The 22391-nt window shown below is 37.7% G+C and overlaps 1 protein-coding gene across 2 annotated transcripts in view; it reads left to right on the top strand.

The window, feature by feature from the left end:
* The window catches only part of SLC30A9 (solute carrier family 30 member 9), a 104092-nt gene that overhangs the window by 16225 nt on the left and 65476 nt on the right, over nt 1-22391 (top strand). For both annotated transcript variants that reach the window (XM_004448737.5, XM_012529834.3), the window contains exons 2-4: nt 6794-6961; nt 19325-19387; nt 21952-22051. In XM_004448737.5, coding sequence (XP_004448794.1) covers nt 6794-6961; nt 19325-19387; nt 21952-22051 — 331 coding nt within the window. The remainder of the gene's footprint in view (nt 1-6793; nt 6962-19324; nt 19388-21951; nt 22052-22391) is intronic.

Genomic DNA, 22391 nt, shown 5'->3' with positions numbered 1-22391 from the left:
AGTGGTATGATATAATCAAAGTACTAAAGGAAAAAAATTTCCAACCAAGAATTCAATGCAATCCCAATAAAAATCAACACAGCCTTCTTTAAGGAACTAGAAAAACTAACTATGAAATTTATTTGGAAAGGAAAGAGACCCCGAATAGCCAAAGACATACTGAAAAAGAAAAACGAAATTGGAGGAATCACACTACCCGACTTCAAAACATACTACAAAGCTACAGTAGTGAAAACAGCATGGTATTGGCATAAGGAGAGACACACAGACCAATGGAATCGAATTGAAAGCTCAGATATAGAACCTCACATATATAGCCATATAGTATTCGATAAAGCCATCAAACCCTCTCAACTGGGAGAGAGTGGCCTATTCAACAAATGGTGCCTGGAGAACTGGATAGCCATATGTAGAAGAATGAAAGAGGATTACCATCTCACACCTTATACAAAGATCAACTCAAGATGGATCAAAGACCTAAATATAAGAGCCAAGACCATAAAAACCTTGGAAAGCAGTGTAGGGAAACATCTACAGGACCTTGTAATAGGAAATGGATTCATGAATATCACACCAAAAGCACGAGCAGCAAAAGAACTAATAGATAAATGGGACTTCCTCAAAATTAAATCCTTCTGCACCTCAAAGGAGTTTGTCAAGGAAGTAAAAAGAGAGCCAACACAGTGGGAGAAAATATTTGGCAACCATATATCTGATAAGAAACTTATAACTTGCATATATAAAGAACTCCTATATCTTGAAAATAAAAAGATAAACAACCCATTTAAAAAATGGGAAAAAGATTTAAACAGACACTTCTCCAAAGAAGAAATACAAATGGCTAAAAAGCACATGAAAAAATGCTCCAAATCTCTAGCTATCAGGGAAACGCAAATCAAAACTACAATGAGATACCATCTTACTCCCAAAAGATTGGCAGCTATGAAAAAAACAGAAGAATACAAATGCTGGAGAGGATGTGAAGAAAGGGGAACACTCATCCACTGCTGGTGGGAATGCAGAAGGATCCAACCATTCTGGAGGACAGTTCGGCGGTTTCTCAAAAAACTAACCATAGATTTGCCATATGACCCAGCAATACCACTGCTGGGTATATACCCAGCAGAACTGAAAACAAGGACACAAACCGATATATGTACACCAGTGTTCATAGCAGCATTGTTCACTATTGCCAAAAGTTGGAATCAACCCAAATGCCCATCAACAGATGAGTGGATCAATAAAATGTGGTATATACACACAATGGAATACTACTCGGCTGTAAGAGCAAATACACTACAAACACATGTGATAACATGGATGAATCTTGAGAACCTTATGTTGAGTGAAGCAACCCAGGCATTGAAGGACAAATACTACATGAACTCAATGATATGAAATAAGAAAACTGCCTCAGAGAGCTAGAGACTGAACGATAGGCTTACAGGAAATCGGGGGCTGGAGTAAGGATGTGAGCCGACGTCTGCAGGGGTGGAATTTATGATGAGCTGGCGGTAAGTATGAACACAAAGAAGAGATAAAATGGGGATAAGGGGTTGCCTTTGGGTGGGGCTTTGCGGGTTTGAGGGTGGCTGGGGATGGGTGGATGGGTAATATTGCCCAAAAGTGGGGGGAGGGAGGGGTAGCATACGAACATAGGAGAGTGTCAGGTGTTGGTCGAGAGTAAAATGCTGAAAAAATCGTATCAAAATATAATCAAGAGGGTTGCCTGTTTAGGATGCTCGGGGATGGTTGGATGCGAGACGGGTTCCTGGGGAATGTCTGAATGCTCATTTTGCCAGAGTGGGTGGTACCATTGGGTAGAGACCCAAGTAATGAGAGTGGGGGTGGACCCACATCCTGGGGAGGACTAATGCCATCAGATAGAGGGAACTGTATCTCTCGAGAGAAAGGGTGGCTCCCAGGGCATTGGGGTAGTTGAGCAAGTTAGGCCTTGATCACTGTTGCAAGTATCTCTGGACGGGGCTCCTCGGGAAATGGAGGTTGGCTGTCACTGTGGGCACCAAGGGGATGGGAAAATGGATGTTAAATGTGTGGAACCAAAGTAAATGTGGGGTAAGGGAGGAGTTTCATGAGAGTACACAAGGATGGATATAAAACATGTAATATTACACCATAAACATATAGGGGACGACAGACTAATAAAGTAAACCACAGTGTAAAACACAGGATAACTAAAAATTTAGAAAACTGTATATCCTAAAGTATGGAACACAATGTAAGCACGGATGTCACCTTGTTTGAAAGCTATTGTCTCAGAGTCTGTACATCACTTTAAGTAAATATGATATGAATAAGTTATAAGAATATCTCTGTGGAAGGGAAAAGGTTTAATGGTAGATGTGGGGGAATACTGTATATTGTATATATGAATTACTGTGTACTAGGGCCCTTGTGAAGAGAAGTTCAATAATTAGGGAAAAAAAGAAAAAGAAAAAAAAAAAGAAAAAGATAGGATGTAGAATTTTTCCAAGTCAACATGTATTCTATATCTAACCTTTAAACCCATCACTATATGCCATCTTACTAGTAAGGGAACCTGACATTATATTGGGCTTCAATTTTCAGGAAGTTTTGGATCACAGAGTGGTTCAACAATGGCAGCGGAGGAATAGTGGTATAGGATACTATCGACAGGTGATATATGGCTGACAGGGAGCTGTACAGGGCATATGTCCAGGGTGCATGGTAATGTTTGGATATACTCATAGTGGCAACAATTAAAAACTACAGCTGGGGGGGTACTGAGTTCCTGGCCGGAGGTGCTCTGTTGTGGTCCCTAGGGGAACAGCGGCAATCCCCCAGGTGCATCGGTAAGGACCAGGAAGGAATGAGGGTCCAACAGGGAGAGCATGATACTAATGACTATGCTTGTGAGCCTGTATGCCTGAAATAAGAACAAGACCTAGAGCAACACTGTGCCTGGGAATTTCCTCCTGACAGCCTTCATGTTACTCAAATGTGGCCAGTCTCGAAGCCAAACTCAGCATTTAGATGCAGTGCATTCCCCCCAGCATGGGACACGACACCCGGGGATGAGCCTCCCTGGCACCGAGGGATCACTACCAAATACCAGCTGAAGATGGAACTAGAAAATGACCTTGAATTAAAGGTTCAATGCGGATCAGCAGAATATCCCTGTCTACATATAATAACATGACTTTAAAATGCTGTATGACCTAATGTAAGGGGGAAATGGAAAGCAGAAATGAGTTTATATGGCTACGAGTCTCTAAAAAAGAGTCTGGAGGCTGTCAGAAGGATTGCCCCTGTGCACAGCTGAGCAGAGTCTGGGGGACAGATGGAGTGGATGCAATCCCCAGGTGTTGGTTCCTTTGAGGGCTAAAGAGACCCACGGGTTCTATGGTCATGGCAGACGGGGTTCACTGCCATGTCAGATGGCCCTTCTTTGGAGCTGGTGTTTCTGCGTGATGGAAGTGGACTCAGATGGGATCTCTCTTCATAAGACTTTCATCCTACTTTACTGGAATTGTAGTTGGTGTTGGGGTTTAAGATATATTTAGGGAATTTGAATCTCTGGACTGACAATAGGATAGCCAGGCCCTGAGCGTCAACAGACTCCAGCTTCTACAGGCCCTGAGCGTCAGCGGAATCCAGCTCCTACAATCTGATTTATTGGACTCACCTCACTCAACCAAGATGGAGTTGAAGAAGGACAACCACTACACCATGGAGCCTAGAGTGCCTACAACTGAAAGCAGGAGGATTGCATCCAGTATCCATGTGGAATCTGAGCCTCCTTCTGACATAGAGGTGCAACAGACACAACCAATCCAAGGCCCACAGAGAAAAGGTGGCATTGGAATGGAAAAAGTGGACATGGTGGCTGATGGATATGGGGAATGGCAGGAAGAGATGAGATGTGGAGGCGCCTTTGGGACTTGGAGTTGCCCTGGATGGTGCTTCAGGGGCAATCACCGGACATTGTAAATCCTCCCAGGGCCCACTGGATGGAATGGGGGAGAGTATGGGCCATGATGTGGACCATTGACCATGAGGTGCAGAGATGCCCAGAGATGTACTTACCAAATGCAATGGATGTGCCATGATGAAGGGAGTGAGTGTTGCTGGGGGGGGAGTGGTGGGGTGGGGTGGTGGGGTTGAATGGGACCTCATAATTTTTTTTTTATTGTAATATTTTTACAAAATCAATAAAAGAAAAAAAAAAGAAAGTAGAAAAAATAAATCAAATGATGTTTAAATCCACAAAATCACGAGAAACACACAAACTAATTTGTCAGTGTTGTTGGATGCTATGTAATAAACGTATTGTTTTGAGAGTTGATATATTAAGTTTGTTTTTCCTTTGTGAATTGCACCTCTGGGTACACAATTAAATGAGGGTAAATAAGTTTCTCTTTGTAGAAGTAGTCTAATAAAGGAAAAGGTGGTAAAATTGGAATATCAACATTTTGTAACCACCTAGTGAATAAATCATTCTAGGCATTGAATAACTGCAGCCACTATTTTCACAAGAAAGAGACAACCAGATATTTTGTGGTTCCTGATGAAAGAACTCATTACTACTTAAAAAGTAGTCTTGTCCTAAAAAAGTAAATCTGAATTTGGATAAAGCCTTTACCTCTATCAATTTATAGAAAATACAGAGAACTTCAGATGGAGGAAAACAACATCATGGAAATGCAGTCACAAAAATTCATACTTGGAGACTACAGAGAGACAGCCTGGTTTCTTCAACATAATGGCAATTAAAGCCATCCTCTATATTAAAAGATACTTAAAATACATCTCAACCAAACACAGTATGTGGACCTTGTTTGGATGTATTCAAACAAAAACTGGAAAAAAAATAACATCACAACTGGAAATTTGAGCATATTTGATGATTCCAAAGAATTATTTTGTATTTTTAAGGTCTAATAATAGTGATATGGTTATGCCAAAAAAAGGCTTTTATCTCAGAAATACACACTGAAAATATGTATGATTTGTTATGTCTGAGATTTGATTCAAATTAACATGGGGATGGGAGGATACTGATATTGATAGAGATGAAACAAGATTGGCCTTGAGTTGGTAGTTGTTGAAGGTTGATGATGGGTACATAAGTGTATTTATACTGTTTTTCCTACATTTGCATATTTATGAAATTTTCCATAATAAAGAGCTTTAAAAATTAAGGACCACCTTGAAGCAATCTGGAATCAAGTCATGGAAACATTGTCATCTTCTGAAGAATGATTTTTAGGCTGTGGAATTATCCCTCTTTAAAAAACATTTTAGCACAACCTCTATTGAAGTATTTCATTGGTGGGTGAAAAAAGTATTGGTAGCATGTTGTCTTTGTGAGATAATCACAAAAGATTTTGAAAAGGGATGACAAGTCAGAGCACCAGTGACAGTGGTACAGAAAAGATGCTTTCTGGAGGATGAAAAACTGTTTAGAAGAGTTTGCTTTAGCCCTTGCCTCACAATTTGGGTAGTAGGCTCTATGTTTTAACATGGAGGAGAATACTGCTATATTTACTTCATTCACCCTCTAAGAAATAAAGGCAAATGACCAAGAAGCATACTGGGTCTTCAACAATTATTTGCTAAATAAATGAAAGAGTAAGTTGATATCAGAACGTTTTTCAAGAAAAGCAATTCCAGGCCTGAGACTTAGATGAATACTTATGCTGATTTACGTCCTGTATGATCTTCAAATTATCTTCAGCTTTCACAATAACATGTCCTGATGAATTATCTGAGCCATTAAGAAAAAGATTTTATTTTTCTGTATTTCAGAAGACATATTCCTGCCCCCACATATATATAAATTAACGATTCGGAAAGATTATCATTAAGCAGTAAAATTTTAACTCCTAAATGCTTAAAACTCCACTCTTGGAAAAACTTGACTGTCTCTAATACAGTTTCATAGATTCTCCTAAAACTTAAGACAATGTGTATATGATATTTAGACAAGGGTTTTGAGTTTTTTCAACAAGGGCAATTTTGAATACCCATAATTTAAAGAGAGAGAGAAGGAAAACACATGAGAGTAGAGACAATTTACTTTTCTGATAACTCAGAGCAGGTTGTGTAGTATTATTTTCCTCCTGTTTCAGCTCTCTAAAACGTGCAGTCAACCCAGATGCAGCAGCTGAAGTGCTTTCTAATATAGTCTTACATTCTTCCTTCAATTAAAATTCCCTGTAGTGAGACAACTCACCAAATGTTGGTCTAGTTATCTGATTTTAAAAAATCAGTAACGCTGAATGTGAATGACTAATAATAGTCACTTATTGGTTGTGAAGAGAAAGAGGAATAAATTTCTACCTAACAGAATAGGACCAGGATAATTTTGAGTGGGAAGCCCTGACCTTCCTCCCACCCCAAATTCTTCACTGTTCTGAAAAGTGTGTTATGTCAACATTTTTTATTAGCGTGCAATAAGCATACAAAATGAAGAACATCTACTATTTGCCAGGTGCCTTTAGGATAGCAGAATAATATGAAGGTTTTAATTTTTATATACTTATAAAGTTGCTTTATAAATATATTTACAATTAAAGAGGGATGATATTCTCATTTTTTCTTTACAAAATGTAGTTCCTGTATATATTGGGGAGGGGGGTCTATAAAACACCTCCAGTGATGAGTATGTTTGGCATCATACATTGGGTATCTAAGTAGCATGAAAATTTTACTGTTATTTTATTTTGTGAAAATTATCCTCTGATCTGTTTACTGTGCATAAACATCCTTATTGTGAGTTTGAAATTAAAATAACTTTTTTCTCTTTTAGAATGGCAGAACTTAGTGGCATTTGGAAACTTTCCAAATATGGTTTCTTGTAGTCACCCATGCATTTGTACACTGAGTCAAGTAAAGTTGTATTCCACAAATGTTCAGAAAGGAGGACAGGGGTCACAACCGATCAGAGTAGAAAAAGTACCAACATTTGATGAATCAGGTATGTATATTTTTTTGTAAGCTATCTTTTTCTGTATACTTGAAGAGTTTGTGCAGGATTATCAATTCTTGGAACATTTGGTAGGATTTATATTAAAAATTGTCTTGATTTGTGTTTTGTGAGGAGATTTTAAATTGCTGGCTTAATTTTTGAATTTGTTACACAGTTATTATAGGGTTTTTTTTTTTGGACTCAATTTTGATATGTTACTTTTGTTTCCTAGAAACTTATCTAGTTTAAGTTTTAAAATTTATTGGCAAAAAGTTCAGAATATTCTGTTTATTCTCAATAGCAGATATATTCACATCTTTTTTCATTCCTTATGTTTGTATCTTATTTTCTTGATTAATCTTTTCAGAGCTTTTGTTTATTATTTTTCCAAGTGATTCCCCCCCCATGTCTCCCTCATCTGTTTGCTCATTTTTTTGTTTTTTGTTTTCCCTGGTTTTATTCTTGTTGTCTGTCTGTTTTTTTCTTTTTTCTTTCCTTTTTTTTAAAAGATTTTATTTATTTATTTAATTCCCCCCCCTCCCCCGGTTGTTGGTTCTCTGTGTCTATTTTGCTGCCGTCTTGTTTCTTTGTCCGCTTCTGTTGTCAGCAGCACGGAAAGTGTGGGCGGCGCCATTCCTGGGCAGGCTGCACTTTCTTTTGCGCTGGGCGGCTCTCCTTACGGGCACACTCCTTGCGCATGGGGCTCCCCTACGGGGGACACCCCTGCGTGGCAGGGCACTCCTTGCGCGCATCAGCACTGCGCATGGGCCAGCTCCACACGGGTCAAGGAGGCCTGGGGTTTGAACCACGGACCTCCCATGTGGTAGACGGACACCCTAACCACTGGGCCAAGTCCGTTTCCCTGAAAGTCTTTTTGATGTAACTGCAGTTTTACTATGATGTGACTAGGTATGCATTTTTTATTTTTTTAATTATTAAGATTTGTTGGACATTCTGGATCTGAGCATTGGTGTCTTTTCAAAATTTTGAAATTGCATAATTTTCTGACATTATTTCTTTCATTCTTACCTCTTCCCACTGTATTATTTGCTTTTGGAACTCCATTTAGAATATATTAGATCTTATTACTTTATTTCCCATGTGTCTTAATCTCTCTGTCATATTTTCCATCTCTATAAATACTTTCTGGATTGCATTCTGAATTATTTCCTCAGACCTACTCAGTTCACTAATTACCTCTTCAGTTTCTTTTAATCTGCTGGTTGATAAATATATTGCCCTTTTTATTTCAACTATTATCTTTTTCATTTCTAGGAATTGTTTAGTTTTCACCTTGAATGATTGTTCCTTTTTTATGTTTTCAAATTTCTTTTTTATTACTTTAGATGCATTAAACATTGTTATTTTATAGTTTGTGACCAAAAATTCTAGTATCTGAAATCTTTCTGGTTCTCACTATATTATCTTCCCCCACTGTATTATTCAACCAAAGGAGTGCTGATGCAAAATACCAGATATCTGTTGACTTTTATAAAGGGTATTTATTTGGGGTAGACGCTTACAGTTACCAGGCCATAAAGCATAAGGTGCTTTCCTCACCAAAGTCTGTTGCCGCATGTTGGAGCAAGGTAGCTGTGGACATCTGCCAGGGTTCAGGCTTTCCGGGTTCCTCTCTTCCTGGGGCTTGTTTGTCTCCAGGCTCAGCTGTTTGCTCTTTCCACAAGGTCAGCTGTAGACTGTCAGGCGAATGCCCTGTCTCTCTTCCTGGGACCTCTGCCTTGTCTAATGGAACCTTCTCTACTTCCTCATATATCTGCTTCTCTGTGTTTATTTCCCAGGCTCCAGGATCAAAATTCTCTCCTCCCTTCTTCATGGTGTGGTTTCTCTTGTGCCACCAAGGGGGCAGGGACAATGTCCTGCAGATGTGGCCCAGTCAAAGCCTTAATCATTATTTAATCAAGTAAAGCAAAACCACTGAATTCAGTATAATCTAATATGCCCAGAGGAACAAACCAGTTTACAAACATAATCCAATACCTATTTTTTGAATTCATAAACAATATCAAACTACTACCCCCTTTCTTGCTCTTGTCCATGATCCCTTATCTATGTTTTTTAAAAACATTTTCCTTGAAGGTTTTATATCTTGGACTTATTTGACATCTTATTTGACAATGAAGATGGGTTCCTACATAGAGAGTTTGTTTCTTTTAGCTGCCTGGGATACAACTTAGGACAATATTAAATTATATTCTCCACTTTAGATTTTTAGACCACATTGGTAGCTTGAATTTAGACCGCAAACTGTGTGAGGATGACTTGTCCTTAGGAAGTTGCAGGAGAGTTTCTTATTCCCCATTAACACCAAGGTAGAGACAGGCATGTTTTCTTCCTGCTCCCTTTTGTGTATGTTATTTATTTCTAATTCATAACAATACTGTGTGTGGCTTTTTATGTGGATGTTGCCTGTTACACTCTCCATTTTTAGCAAAACTGGGGCTCTTTTCTCCCATGCCTCTGGCAGCCATAAAAGGAGGAACCCAAAGAACACAAGCTTCAACAGACATCATCAGGGGCAAAGTTGGCTTTATATGTTCATTTACTCCAGAGGTCCTGCTTTCACTTCGTTTTTGGGACTTTTTAGAGTCCTCCTTTTTTTGCTAGCTCAGCAGTGCATTTAAAAATGTTTTATTCACGATATCTAGTCTGCCTTGCATCATCAAAAGGAAGTCCTTTATATATTCATTCATTCATTTATAGGTTTGTATTTGTAGAGCACTTTTTATATGGCAGCAAATAAGGGTGATTTTCTGAGTTCATATTTTCTGTTATTACTAAAACCACAAAATTAAACAGCAGTGATAATACTGTGTAGTAAGTACTGTATTAGGGGAAATACAGCATGCTATAGGAGTACATGGGTGGGGCACTGTTTGCTAAAGCTGCTTATGCAAATATACTAGAAATGGGTTGGCCTTTATAATGGAAATTTTATTAGGGGAAAATCTTACAATTGCAAACCTGTGGAATTCTAAATCAAGGTATCATCAGAGATGCTTTTTCACAAAAGTTGGCTCCTGGCAGATCCTAGAGTCCTGCCATGTGGCAAGGCAAAATGGTGGCTCTCAGTCTGAGTCTCTGTCTTCTCCTGCAGGCCACTTTCTCTCAGTACTCAGGTGTGGGCGATCTAGCACATGGCAGGGCTTTTCTCTTCACCTTTGAGCTGTTCCATGGGTCTAGCCTCTTAGGGGCCTCTTTCCATGCCTCTGTGCTCTGTTCTAGAGCATACACAGTCTCTTGCCTCTGAGACCACTCTCAGCCTTTTGGGGTTTCTTTATCTGTCTCACATGGCAGGGTCAAAATGGCAACTGTCTTTCTCTGTTTCTGATTCCTGTTCTCAGCTTATATAAGGCCCCAGCAAGAGGGTGGAGACCCACCCTGGGTCATGCCTCAATGACATAGTCCAATGAAAGACCCTAAAGAGAGCTAATCAAGTGATCTAATCAAAGGGTCCCTTAATGCAATCAAAGGACCCCACATCCACAGGAATGGATTAGTTTAAGAATATGATCTTTCTGGGATGTATAAAACTTATGTCACAGGCATCTAACTAAGTCTTGAGTGATGAAGAAAGGTTTCCGTAATGAAGTGTTATCTAGTTATGGCTGAAAGAAAAGTCCCTAACTTTGGTGTGGTGAGTTGTGGAGAAAGGCAGGAAAACCGCAAGTAATTAAGCATGGATAGAGAACTGTATAGAGGATCTGGTGATAGCGTTGGTAGTTGTGAAGAGATGAGATTCAAGAGGTAAGCAGTATCAAGGTCAGGATCTGCTTCAGGAGTTTGGACTTTGTTTTGTAGGTAGTGGGGATCTATTGGAGTATTTTAAGCAAGGAAAGTTCTTGATCAGATTGAAGATTTCAGAAAGTAAACCAGTTGCAGAATGGATAATAGATTTCAAAGGAGAGAGCCTGAAAGCAGTAATCTAAATAAGGGTGTAGACTGGTCTAATGGCAGTGATTTTTAAAAGGAGTAAATGAACCCAAAAGATTTGAATAATTAAGACTTTGTAATTGAATTTGGGCATGAAAGAGAGGGTCAAATAAAGAGCGATGCCTGGTTAGATGACTGCATTGATTTCTAAAATTAGAATTACCAAATCTAGAGATATTTTTATGTGACTGTTATGAGTCAGTTTTGAATGTCTGAGTTGTAGGTGCCTCTGGGACATCTTAACAGATGACAAGATAACTAGTAGGTGGTTGGGTATACTGATACCCTACTCTGAGTTATCATCATCAGTACCTTGGATTACTACAATAGTCTTCTCACACTATGTTCCTTGCTTTACTCTTGTCCCTCTATAATCCATTTTTCAACATACCTTGTATGATCTTTTATTTATTTTTTAAAGATTTATTTTTAAATTTATTTCTCTCTCCTCCCTCCCCCGCATTGTGTGCTCTCTCTGTCCATTTGCTGTGTATTCTTCTGTGCCTGCTTGCATTCTTGTCAGCTGCAGCGGGAATCTTTGTTTCTTTGTTGCATCATCTTGTTGTATCAGCTCTTTGTGTTTGCAGCGCCACTCCTGGGCAGGTTGTGCTTTTTTCATGCAGGGCAGCTCTCCTTGCAGGACTCCTTGCTCATGGGGCTCCCCTATGCAGGGGACACTCCTCGCGTGCATCAGCACTGTGCACGGGCTGGCTCACCCTGCGGGCCAAGAAGCCCGGGGTTTGAATCCTGAACCTCGCATATGGTAGGTGGGCCCTCTATCAGTTGACCCAAATCCGCTTCCCTTGTTTGGTCTTCTAAAACAGATCTTCTTATTCCCCCGTTTAAAACTTTCCATTGATTTCTCATTTCCTGTAGAAAAAAATCTGGACTGCTAAAATAAAATCAAAATTTATTTTCTTTACACTCAAAACCCTCCCCTAGCTGATTGGGCCCCCAGGTACCCCTCCTTCTCCTGCTGGCTTTCTTGCTCACTATGTTTCAGCTAAACCAGTTTCCTTTTGGTTCGTAGAAAATACCAAAGTTATGCTCCTTGTAGGACATTTGCTCTAATTGCTTTCTCTTTCCACAGTGCACTCTTCACATGGCTTGCTCCTTATAGTCATTCACATTTTAGTTTAAATGTAAGTTCTGCACAGAGGCATTCTTTAACCACTCAACCTAAAGTAGCTATCTAGTCAGTCTTTAATATTGTGTTAATTTAATTCTTTGCTTAGATAACATTCATCAGCAGTCTGATATTTTCAGTATTCATTTTCTACCGTCTCCTACTTGGGGATGACAGTAGGAACTCAGTGCTTAGAGCTGTGGGTTTGCATGTAGTATGAGCTTAATAATATTTGTAAATGAGAGATTGCATAAAGAGTTCTGACCTAAAAATAAAGATTTAGGAGTTATTAGGTATATATAGGTGATAAATGAAGCCATTTATGTTTGAGGCTTTCCAAGGAAGTGTATAGTGTGAGGAGATAAAAGATTGTGTAAAAAATTCCCAATGAATAAGGGGTAAGGGGAAAAAGAAGAACCTGCAATAGAGACTGGAGGAAAAGTGGCCCAAGAAGTAGGAGAAAAACCAAGAGACTATGGTGTTGGTGAAAGAAATGATTTGATGAATAATGAATATTTCAAAACTACCTTTCTTTCAGTTAGATGTCCTTTACAGAATGATTTTACATATTCCTTGAGAAACTGATTTTTTGTTTTATTTTGTTTTTTTAATGTTTATGATGCTTGTTTTTCAGTCTATGCCCTTATCCTTGTTTGGGGCTTACTGGACAGTTGTAGCTAATTTCCCTTCTCTTGTCATGCTAAAAAAACTATTGAGGTAAACATTGATTGAGAATTTGATAATAGGATAAAGGAATGGAGAAATTATCATGTCTGTAAGTTTCAGAAATGAGCATATTTATTAGACCACAGTAAAGACAGAAGAAACAGGTGGTGAAATAATATAATTAAGGATAAAAAATGTAATAATGCTCTTCTGAAGTGAGCATAGATTCAGGCAAAAATATTTAAAGTAGATTTCACCTTACAGAATGATTTGAAATTGAACTTCATGAATTGGGTTTGTTTTTTTCCTCTTTTGAATGAAATCAAATGTTTATTTTCTTGCATTAAAAACGTGTTGTTTATTTATGATTTTATTTTGGGCTCAGTTTGTCAAAATTTTCTTAAGCCAAATTAAACCTTGTTAGCCATCCAATAGACAACAAGTAATTGTTTGATTGAAAGATAATTTGTGTATTTAAGGATTTGAGATTATTTGACTTTTGAATAATTCAAGTCAAACCAAGTTAGAAAAAGCTCATTAAGAGGCAGAGACTTGCTAAGGAATCTTTAAGTTTTTAAGGAGCATTCATAGGTTTTAAATTTTAGTAAAATTAGTTTTAATTTTGCTAATGACAGCAGATGTGTGGCAGATATCCAGGGTTTGAGTATAAAACAAAATGTTGAGAGATACTCATGGATAGACTGTCTGGTTACTTATTGAAATCATAAGGATTCTATTTGAATGATGCAGTGAAGGTCTGTTAAGATGGTGATTGCAAAATAAGTATTCATACATGTGTTTGTGCCATTTACTAGCATTTCTTGCTTGTGATTCATAACACTATATAATTAGTAGCATCTCGACAGTTTGTAATGAGAAGAAAATCCAGAAATATCAGCCTTAGTGCTCTATTTTATGTGACTTGGTTGAATGTCTTTGATTATTCCGGAAAGGAGGGTGTCTATGAAACTTTCAGTAGTCCATTTCAGTTATTCAGACATTAGGTGAGTGAAATAAGTTAAAAGCTTATTCACCCTATTCCCTTTACACTTTTTCTATCTTTCTGCTCCCCAAAGCATAATTTTAAGAAATTGATATGAAGATTCCATAGATAAAGAGACTTTACAATTTGCTTAATGTATAGCTTTACAAAAATAACATCATAAGTCATTTAATTCTTCAGTATCAAATGTTAAAAGCTATAGTTTTTTTTTTTAAGATTTATTTATTCCCCCGCCACTCCTTGTTGTCTACTCTTTGTGTCCATTTGCTGTGTGTTCTTCTATGTCTGCTTGTATTCTCTTTAGGTGGCCCTAGGAACCAATCCTGGGACCTTCCAGAGTGGGGGAGAGGCATTCATTCTCTTGTGCCATTTCAGCTACATGATCTGCTGCATCTCATTGTCTCTCCTCTGTGTCTCTTTTTGTTGCATCATCTTGCTGCTCCAGCTCACCACATGGGCCAGCACTCCTGTGCAGGGCAGCACTGCTGCATGGCAGCATTCCACGTGGGCCAGCTCTCCGCTTGGGCCAGCTCGCTGTGTGGGCCAGTTTGCCTTCACCAGGAGGCCCTGGGTATTGAACCCTGGACTTCCTATATGGTAGACGGGAGCCCAGTCTCTTGAGCCACATCCTCTTCCTGGAAGCTGTAGTTTTTAATTAAACAGAAGTGTGTTAAGACTATCTTTAATTTACAAATATGCTATCATATCATATTTAGGATTTGCCGAGTAGTTACAGTAAGGCCTTTATAGGTATGAAAACATAATATACCATATTTAATAATTTTGCCAGTGGCTTTCACTAAAAAATAGTAAAGAAATATACTAAAAACTACAGGTAAATTTTTTTTGCTTTTATTTCAAAGAGGTTTGTTTTTGTTAGTTGGTCTCTTGTCATTTAATTCCTCTGTAAAAGCCATGAAAGGAGGTAAATCAATGGATAAATAAAACCTCTGATCAAGAAGACATGGTGGATATGTGCTTTGAGACATCCATTCTACTTCTCACTCATTGTAGTGATAGATGAAAATAAAGAGAAAATTGTAGATATAACTGGACTCAAAAAAATAAAAACATGCTATGCCTAAAGAATGGGACTGAAACTGCCATTCTCTGGTTCTGGAAGCAGGTAGTGATAGCCAAGAATTTGACTAGTCTGAGGTAATGAACCTAAAAATGTTATGTGTGTAGCCAGGTACTAGAGTCAAGCTCATTGTTTGAACTTGTAAGCCTGTACCCACACAAGGAGACTAAAAATAGCCCCTTCTAGTTTCTTCCTGTGTCTGTGTTTAATAAGAACTAGACTGTGGGCCAAAGGAGGCAAGAAGACACTGACACCATTTACTGGCTTGGAGACTGGATTGAGGGGCAGGAATTTTAAATAGGCACTGTGAAATCTGGTACTGGACAGAAAGATCAGATTGAGTTCTGAACACTAGAAAATAGAATGATGGCAAGGAAACTGAAATATATTTTATTTGAAATAAGAATGTGAATTTCAAAAACTCAAACCACGTGAGTAATCCTAAGGCTAAGAAAAATCAACATTTCAATAATCAAACGTGAATTTACTCCAGATGAACTTAAAATAGCCTGAATTGCTTTAAGGTTTATTTATTTATTTCTACCCCCTTTTTCCCCTCATCATCTGCTCTCTGTGTCCATCAGCTGTGCATTCTTCTTTGTCTGCTTGTATTCTCATTAGGTGGCTCTGGGAACCGATCCTGGGACCTTCCAGCCTGGGAGAGAGGTAATCATTATCTTGTGCCACTTCAGCTCCCTGATCTACTGTGTGTCTTTTTTTTAATTTAATTTAATTTAATTTTACACAAATATACTGGAGAATCATGCAATGCTACCAGCATTGGATGCAATCCTGGGCCACAAGTCTGCACACTGCTTTGCAGCTGGTCCTGTGATAGCAGAACCTTTCATCTCTCTTTTATTGTTTACTGTGACCTCTGCATTATCTTCAAAATAAAGGAACACACCATCTTTTCTCTGATACGACTTTCATTGTTGAATGACCATTGCTGGATGGACCTTTTTTCTGAGTTCTGGTTTGCCCTTCTTGACTGTGGCCATCACCATGTCACCCACACCAGCTGCAGGAAGTCTATTCAGCCGTCCCTTGATCCCCTCTACCGAGATAATATACAGATTTTTGGCACCTGTGTTGTTAGCACAGTTGATCACGGCTCCTATTGGGAGACCCAGGGAAATCCAGAATTTTGCACCGGAGGACCCACCACGTCCTCACTTCGACATCTTGAATGCCGGAAAAGGACAGAAAGCCTGTGTGTCTTATTATCTCTCCTCTGTGTCTCTTTTTGTTGCGTCATCTTGCCATGCCAGCTCTCTGCATGGGCCAGCACTCTGCATTGGCCAGCTCACCACATGGGCCAGCTTGCCTTCACCAGGAGGCCCTGGATATCGAAACCTGGGCTTCCTATATGGTAGACGGGAGTCCAGTTGCATGAGCCACATCCACTTCCCTGAATTGCTTTAAAATACCTAAGTTTAGGATCCTGAAAAGGATAAATGAAGGACTCATATCTGTGAAGAACAGGGTATTTTGAGGGAAAGCAGATGTGGCTCAAGCAGGTAGGTGCCTGCCTACTACATGGGAGGTCCTGGATTTGGTTCCCAGTCCCTCCTAAAGAAGATGAGCAGGACAGCAAGCTGACGTGACAGGCTGGTGTGGCAAGCTGATGCAGTGAAGAGACACAACTAGGAAACACAATGAGAGACCGAACAAGCAGAGAGTGAAGGTGGCTCAAGCGATTGGGTGCCTCCCTCCCACATGGGAAGTCCCGGGTTTGGTTCCCAGTACCTCCTGAAAAGAAGACCAGCACACAGTGAATAAACAGAGAGCAGACAGCAAGTGCCAATGATGAAGTGGGGCAGGGGAATAAAGAAATAAATGTTTTAAAAAAGCCATTTTGAAACCCAGTCAGAAATAATATCAGAACAGGTAAATCTGAAAAAGAGCCAACAAGTAATCTTAGAAATAAAAAGGTAGACACTAATATAAAAATTTAATAGACTGAGAAGTCATAGTCAAGTAAAGAATTAGTAATTTACCCTGAACGAGCACTGGAAGGTGTATTAGTCAGCCAAAGGGGTTCTGCTGCAAAATACCAGAAATTGGTTGGTTTTTATAAAGGGTATTTATTTGAGGTAGGAGCTTACAAATATCAGTCCATAAAGCATAAGTTATTTTCCTCACCAAAGTCTATTTTCATTTGTTGGAGCAAGATGGCTGCTGAGCTTTCTGAATTCCTACCTTCCAGGGTCTTCTCTCTGGATTCAAGGTTCCTTTCTTCCCAGGGATTGCTTTTTTCTGGACTCAGAGTTCTTTTCTTCCTGGGCTGTCTTCTCTTTCCTCTGTGAGCTTACTTCCTGGGGATTCAGTTTAAGGCTTCAGCATCAAACTCCAACATCAAAAACCCCTCCAACTCTGTCTTTTGCCATGCCTTTATCTGTGAGTCTCCACTCACCAAAGGGCGGGGATTCAGGGCCTACTGATAAAAGAAGCCAGTATAATCTCATATGCCCAGAGGAAAAGATCAGTTTACAAACATAATACAATATTTCTTTTTAGAATTCATCAACAATATCAATGCTACAGAAGGCAAAAAAGATTTAAAAAAAATAGTTAAGAGGCATGAAGCTCTAACATACCTTTGGAGTTTCAGAAAAAAAATAGCATGTTATAGAAGCAGTATAGAAAGGTGATGGATGAGAAGTTCTTAGAATTGAAGAAAAACAATCTTCAGGTCAAAAGTACCCTTTGAGTACTAAATAAGTGAAAAGAAATCCACACGTAGACACTTTGTAGAGAAACCACAGATTCTAAACCAAAACGAAGACTATAAAACAACTAAACTCTAAAGCTGCTGAAAAGAAAAGTCAGTGTTCTTTTGCAGTAGACTTTTTATCTACTTGAAAAAAAAAACTACAACAATATGTACTAAACAAAGGGAAGTGATTTGGAGTAATAGCCATGAAAGTGTAAAGGGAAAATACATGCTTTTCTAGAATTTTACATCATGCACGAGTGAAGGCAAATAAAAACATTTTCACACAAAGACAAATGTTATTTACTACCTACCCACCCTCATTGAGAACCAAATTATTAAAGTATGTTCTTCTCTTTATGATGCAAAATAAACCCAAAGGGAAAGGAGAGATGAGACAAGAGCAAGAAATGACAAGATGAGACAAGAGCAAGAAATGGATAACGTGTGTTGGTAAAATTAACTATTTGATAGTAAAAATAAAAAGTCTTTAATTTTTTTTACATGTTTGAAGCTAAAACTTTAGTCAAAAGTAATAATATGGAGGATGTTTTTCAATGATTAAAGGTTTTAGTTTCCTTGTTCTAGATGAGGTTAGAGACACTGAATAACTTTAAAGATGGTTAGAAAGATTTTATGGGGAAGTATAATAGCAGTAGGATCTATAACTTCCAGACCAGCATGGGGGTGGGTGGGTTGGCAAGAGGACATAGAAAACTTTATCAGTCTAACATCCCAGGAGAGGTGAAATTTAAGAACAAAACAGGATGGTAAACTGAAAACAGACAATAAGATGGCACAAGTCCATATGTATTGCTAACTGAGTGATCAGTCATACTTCATGGCTTTGGGTATCATGTAAATGTATTTTTATATTAAATATGTGGAAACAGTTTCTATTTCATTATATGTTTTTAGAGTTTTCCTTTGTATTCTGGATCTCCTACTCTCATTTGCTGAAGGATTTTGCTCTTGTGATTATCTTCATAAATGTACACAAATAATTTCTCCCTCTCTATTACATCATTCCCATCTCTTATACAACTTTCCCTTGATTCAATTCTCATTTGCAACTCCTGCTGAAAGTATGAATACTGCTTCCACTTCCTTACCTTCCATTTTCTCCTCAACAGTACTGCCTCCCACTGTTTCATTGAAACAGCTTTTGTCAAGAGATTACCAGTGATTTCCGTTTTGCCAATCCAGCATTCAAGTTTATCCTTTTCTTCCCTCCCCCTTTCCACCCATGGAAAAAACACAAATACCTACTCAAATCAAATATTATTTTAAACATAGCATCAATAAAGGAAAGTGGTTAAGAGCATAGAGTAATCAAAATCACAGGTTTGAATTGTGACTATGGCTCCCTGTTTAAAATACTAGCTTTGTGACTTCCGGGAAAGTTACTAAACCTCTCTGTGCATCAGTTTCCTTATCTATAAAATGAAGATAATAGTATTTGCCTCAGAGTGATGTTGTGAAGATTAAATGAAATAATGCACATGGATGTGATGTTTGTTACAGTATTCTTTTACCCTTCAACAAAATTCCTTTCTGTTTCTCATTTTCTAAAAGAGTTTGAAACTTACATGGATGTTGAATTTTACTAAGTGCTTTTTCTGCAGCTCTTGAAGTAATGCCTTTTGTCCTTTAATCTATTAATGGGGAATTAGTAGATTTTCTAATGTTTACTCATGATTAATGGGATAAATCCAGCTTGGTATATGATGTGTTTTTATACATTGCTAAGATTAAGTTAGCAGGTATTAATTCAGTTTATAGGTTTGTCTGAAAACAGCTATTTAATTTTTTTTTTTTTAATTTTGCAGCAGAAAATATAGGTGCAGAACTCAAAGCTCCGCTTATTAAAGAGGAAACTCTCCAAGTTAGAGGTAAATAAATTAACATCTATTTTTTTTTTCATTAAAGTGGTGTTTTGAATTAAATACACCAAATTATATCTATGTAGATAGATAGGGAGCTCTTTATAGTTGTATTATTCTAAGGGTAGAATTCATTTTTACTTTTTTTTAATAGGTTAAAAATAAGGCTTTATTCTCTTATTGATAAGCTAATTTTCCACAGCAGTTTATTTTGCATTTTGGTCACAAATTTTGTGGTAATTACTTTTTAAAAAACCCAATGACAGGTACAATGTCAGTTGTTTTATCAATTTTAGAAAAATAATGTCACTAAAGTACAAGAGGTATTCAACAACTTTTAGCTACAGCTTGTTCAAATCCAGCTAGAGTTTGGACATTCTTGTCTGACTTCTTTTCTAGAAGTCATTGAATGCTGACAAAATCCCTGTTTGCAATTCTCTTCATAATATGCAGTGACCCAATCGTCAAAGCAGCACATTTCATGGAGGCACAATATATATGTCATGAAGAGTACTGTGGCTTTGGCATGAGACAAGTGTGGGTTCAATTTGTGGCTCTAGCACTGTGTAACCTTGGGTAATTTATTTGACTTCCCTGAGCCTTAGTTTTCTTTTACATAAAATAGTCCTAAAATTGGGCCTCTTTTCCAGGTTGACTTTGAAGATGTCACAAAGTAGACAGTCACAGTTAAGAATAGTTAAGTAATGTTATGATGGCCATTATAATCATCATCAGTAATCTGGGTGGGATGAGATTCCAGGTGCTTGCCCAATGATTCTGGCTATTGGGATCTCATTGGGTCCCCTACTTCAGGTATCTTTCCCTCTATAGAATTCAGTCCCTTGGCTGACTCAGCTTTACTTGTCACTCAGACCTTCTTCGGCTCCTATGTCAGGGGTCCTAGAATTCTTCACCCACATTGCATACTGACCTCTGCCATGTGCTGTTAGACTCCTGTTTCTGACCTGGACGTTTGCTAAATGTGCCTTTCCCAGAAGCAGCAGACTTGAATCCTTATTCTGCCTTCATTCCTCCCCATCCAAAACAAAACATCCACTGTGTACTATCCTAATGGAGCCTCCAGGCCCTCCTCATAGTGTCCTTATGGGATTATCCATCTGCCTGAGCTGTCCTTCTTATCTCCTTTTTAAATTGTTTTATCAGATATGCATGCACTTAGTTTTGCAAAGCTTAATAAACACATCTACAGTCAAAATAATAACAATAATAATGATTGTACAGAAAAAAATAATCTGGGCCAAGAAGAATTTCTAGCTACTTTGAAGGAATTAAGAAAATAACAAACAAAAACCTAATTTTGTAGAGAGGTATAATTCTCTCTGCTTCAGAGGCACTCATCCAAATTTTGAGTTCTAGAGTTACTGGAATAAGGCGGTTTAGAGACTTGAAATTCATGTACAATGGAACTTCAACTTCTTTATATACTCCCCCCCATCCCCCCATAAATAAGGTTTTGATTTTTATATTGAGGTTTATTTTTGAAATGCTCTTATTAGGTAATTCTTGTGAATTTGATTTTAGCAATTTATGTTATTTTAGGAGTTTGATGTGTAATTTTAGGTTTAATTTGCTCTTTTGACAACTCACAAATTAAGAGATGAGAAAAGAATATGTAGTGACTAGGTGACAATGTGAAACAAAACACTAGTTAATCTTGTTTTGCTCTTCAGATGTTGGTTTATATCATATATCTGTATCATATGACCAAAAGTCTCATTTTATAATGACTTTATAAACACAGTAATAATAGACCACTGAAGTATAGTTTTTAGTTCACAGACTGTAACTGATGCCAAATTGGTATTTTGTTATTGGTGTCTCTGACCTTTATTTTATGACCAGCTTTGGCACATATCAATAGAAAAATAATTTAGTAGAAGGCAATTTTCTACCTGTAATCTGTAATAAACTTCCTATAATTTTTAATGGATAAAAAACGTTCCTTAATTTGCCTCATCTTTGTTTTATTATAGAAAATAGTCCAGTGACTTTCAAGTTTTCTTGACTGCAACCCACATAAGAAATAAATTTTACTTAATTATCTAGTAGACCATATAGTCGATTATTATATATAACTAAAAGTTTTCACAAAAATTGCTTGTTCTTAACTATATGCAATCCTCTGAATGCTTTCTATTTTCGTTTTTTATAAAATGCTGATTTCATCTCATAGTTTGAAAAAGACTGAACTAGTCTGTAATTTTTAAAAATTGAAACCTGTTTATTTTCATTTAGACTCTAAGCAATTTATGTTGTATTAATTCAATTTAAACTAACTAGTAATACCTACACAAGCTGTTCCGTGATGACAAAGGGTTGGTATTTGGCATCAGTTACGGATGAACTATGAAAATAGAAAACTAGGTGGCTACAAATATAATTCTATCATATTCTGCTTTTTGAGAATTTTTTTTTTCTGATTCCATTCAACGCATCAGGGAAAAGATGAGTTTTCTATGGAATTTTTTAGTGAGCCCACTCAAGTATTAGTGTACCTTCATCTTCAGATGTGACTTTTAATTTGCTTTGTTTTCCTCTGTTTGTGGTTTTAGTGAAAGCAGTACTGAAGAAGAGGGAATATGGACCAAAGTATACTCAGAATAACTTTATCACTGGAGTCAGAGCAATGAATGAATTCTGCCTTAAATCAAGGTACAGTAATCAAAAACTAAATAACCATTTATTTATTTGTTTGTATTGCCTGGTGCTATCTGTATGCAGAAACTTTCCCACGGCGTCCTTCTGAAAATGAAGAAACATTTTCAGTTAAAAATGTTGAAATTGTTAACATTACTAAGATGAATTCTGCCCAAACACGAGCAATTCCTGTCTTTGCTCTTTTTAAACTCAAAAAGGCAAGCTTTCCAATACCCTGTATTGCACAAAGACCTTTTTTATGAATTTTATTGTTAGATTAATGGTACCTGGCAGAATTGACAGTAAGTTTATTTGCATGTTTGTATGACTTTTTAAAAAAAGTTGTTTTTATTGC

This window comes from Dasypus novemcinctus, chromosome 1, assembly GCF_030445035.2.
Source record: "Dasypus novemcinctus isolate mDasNov1 chromosome 1, mDasNov1.1.hap2, whole genome shotgun sequence".
NCBI lineage: Eukaryota > Metazoa > Chordata > Mammalia > Cingulata > Dasypodidae > Dasypus > Dasypus novemcinctus.
The sequence above is the reverse complement of the archived record's forward strand: the minus strand, read 5'-3'. Positions and strand labels throughout refer to the sequence as shown.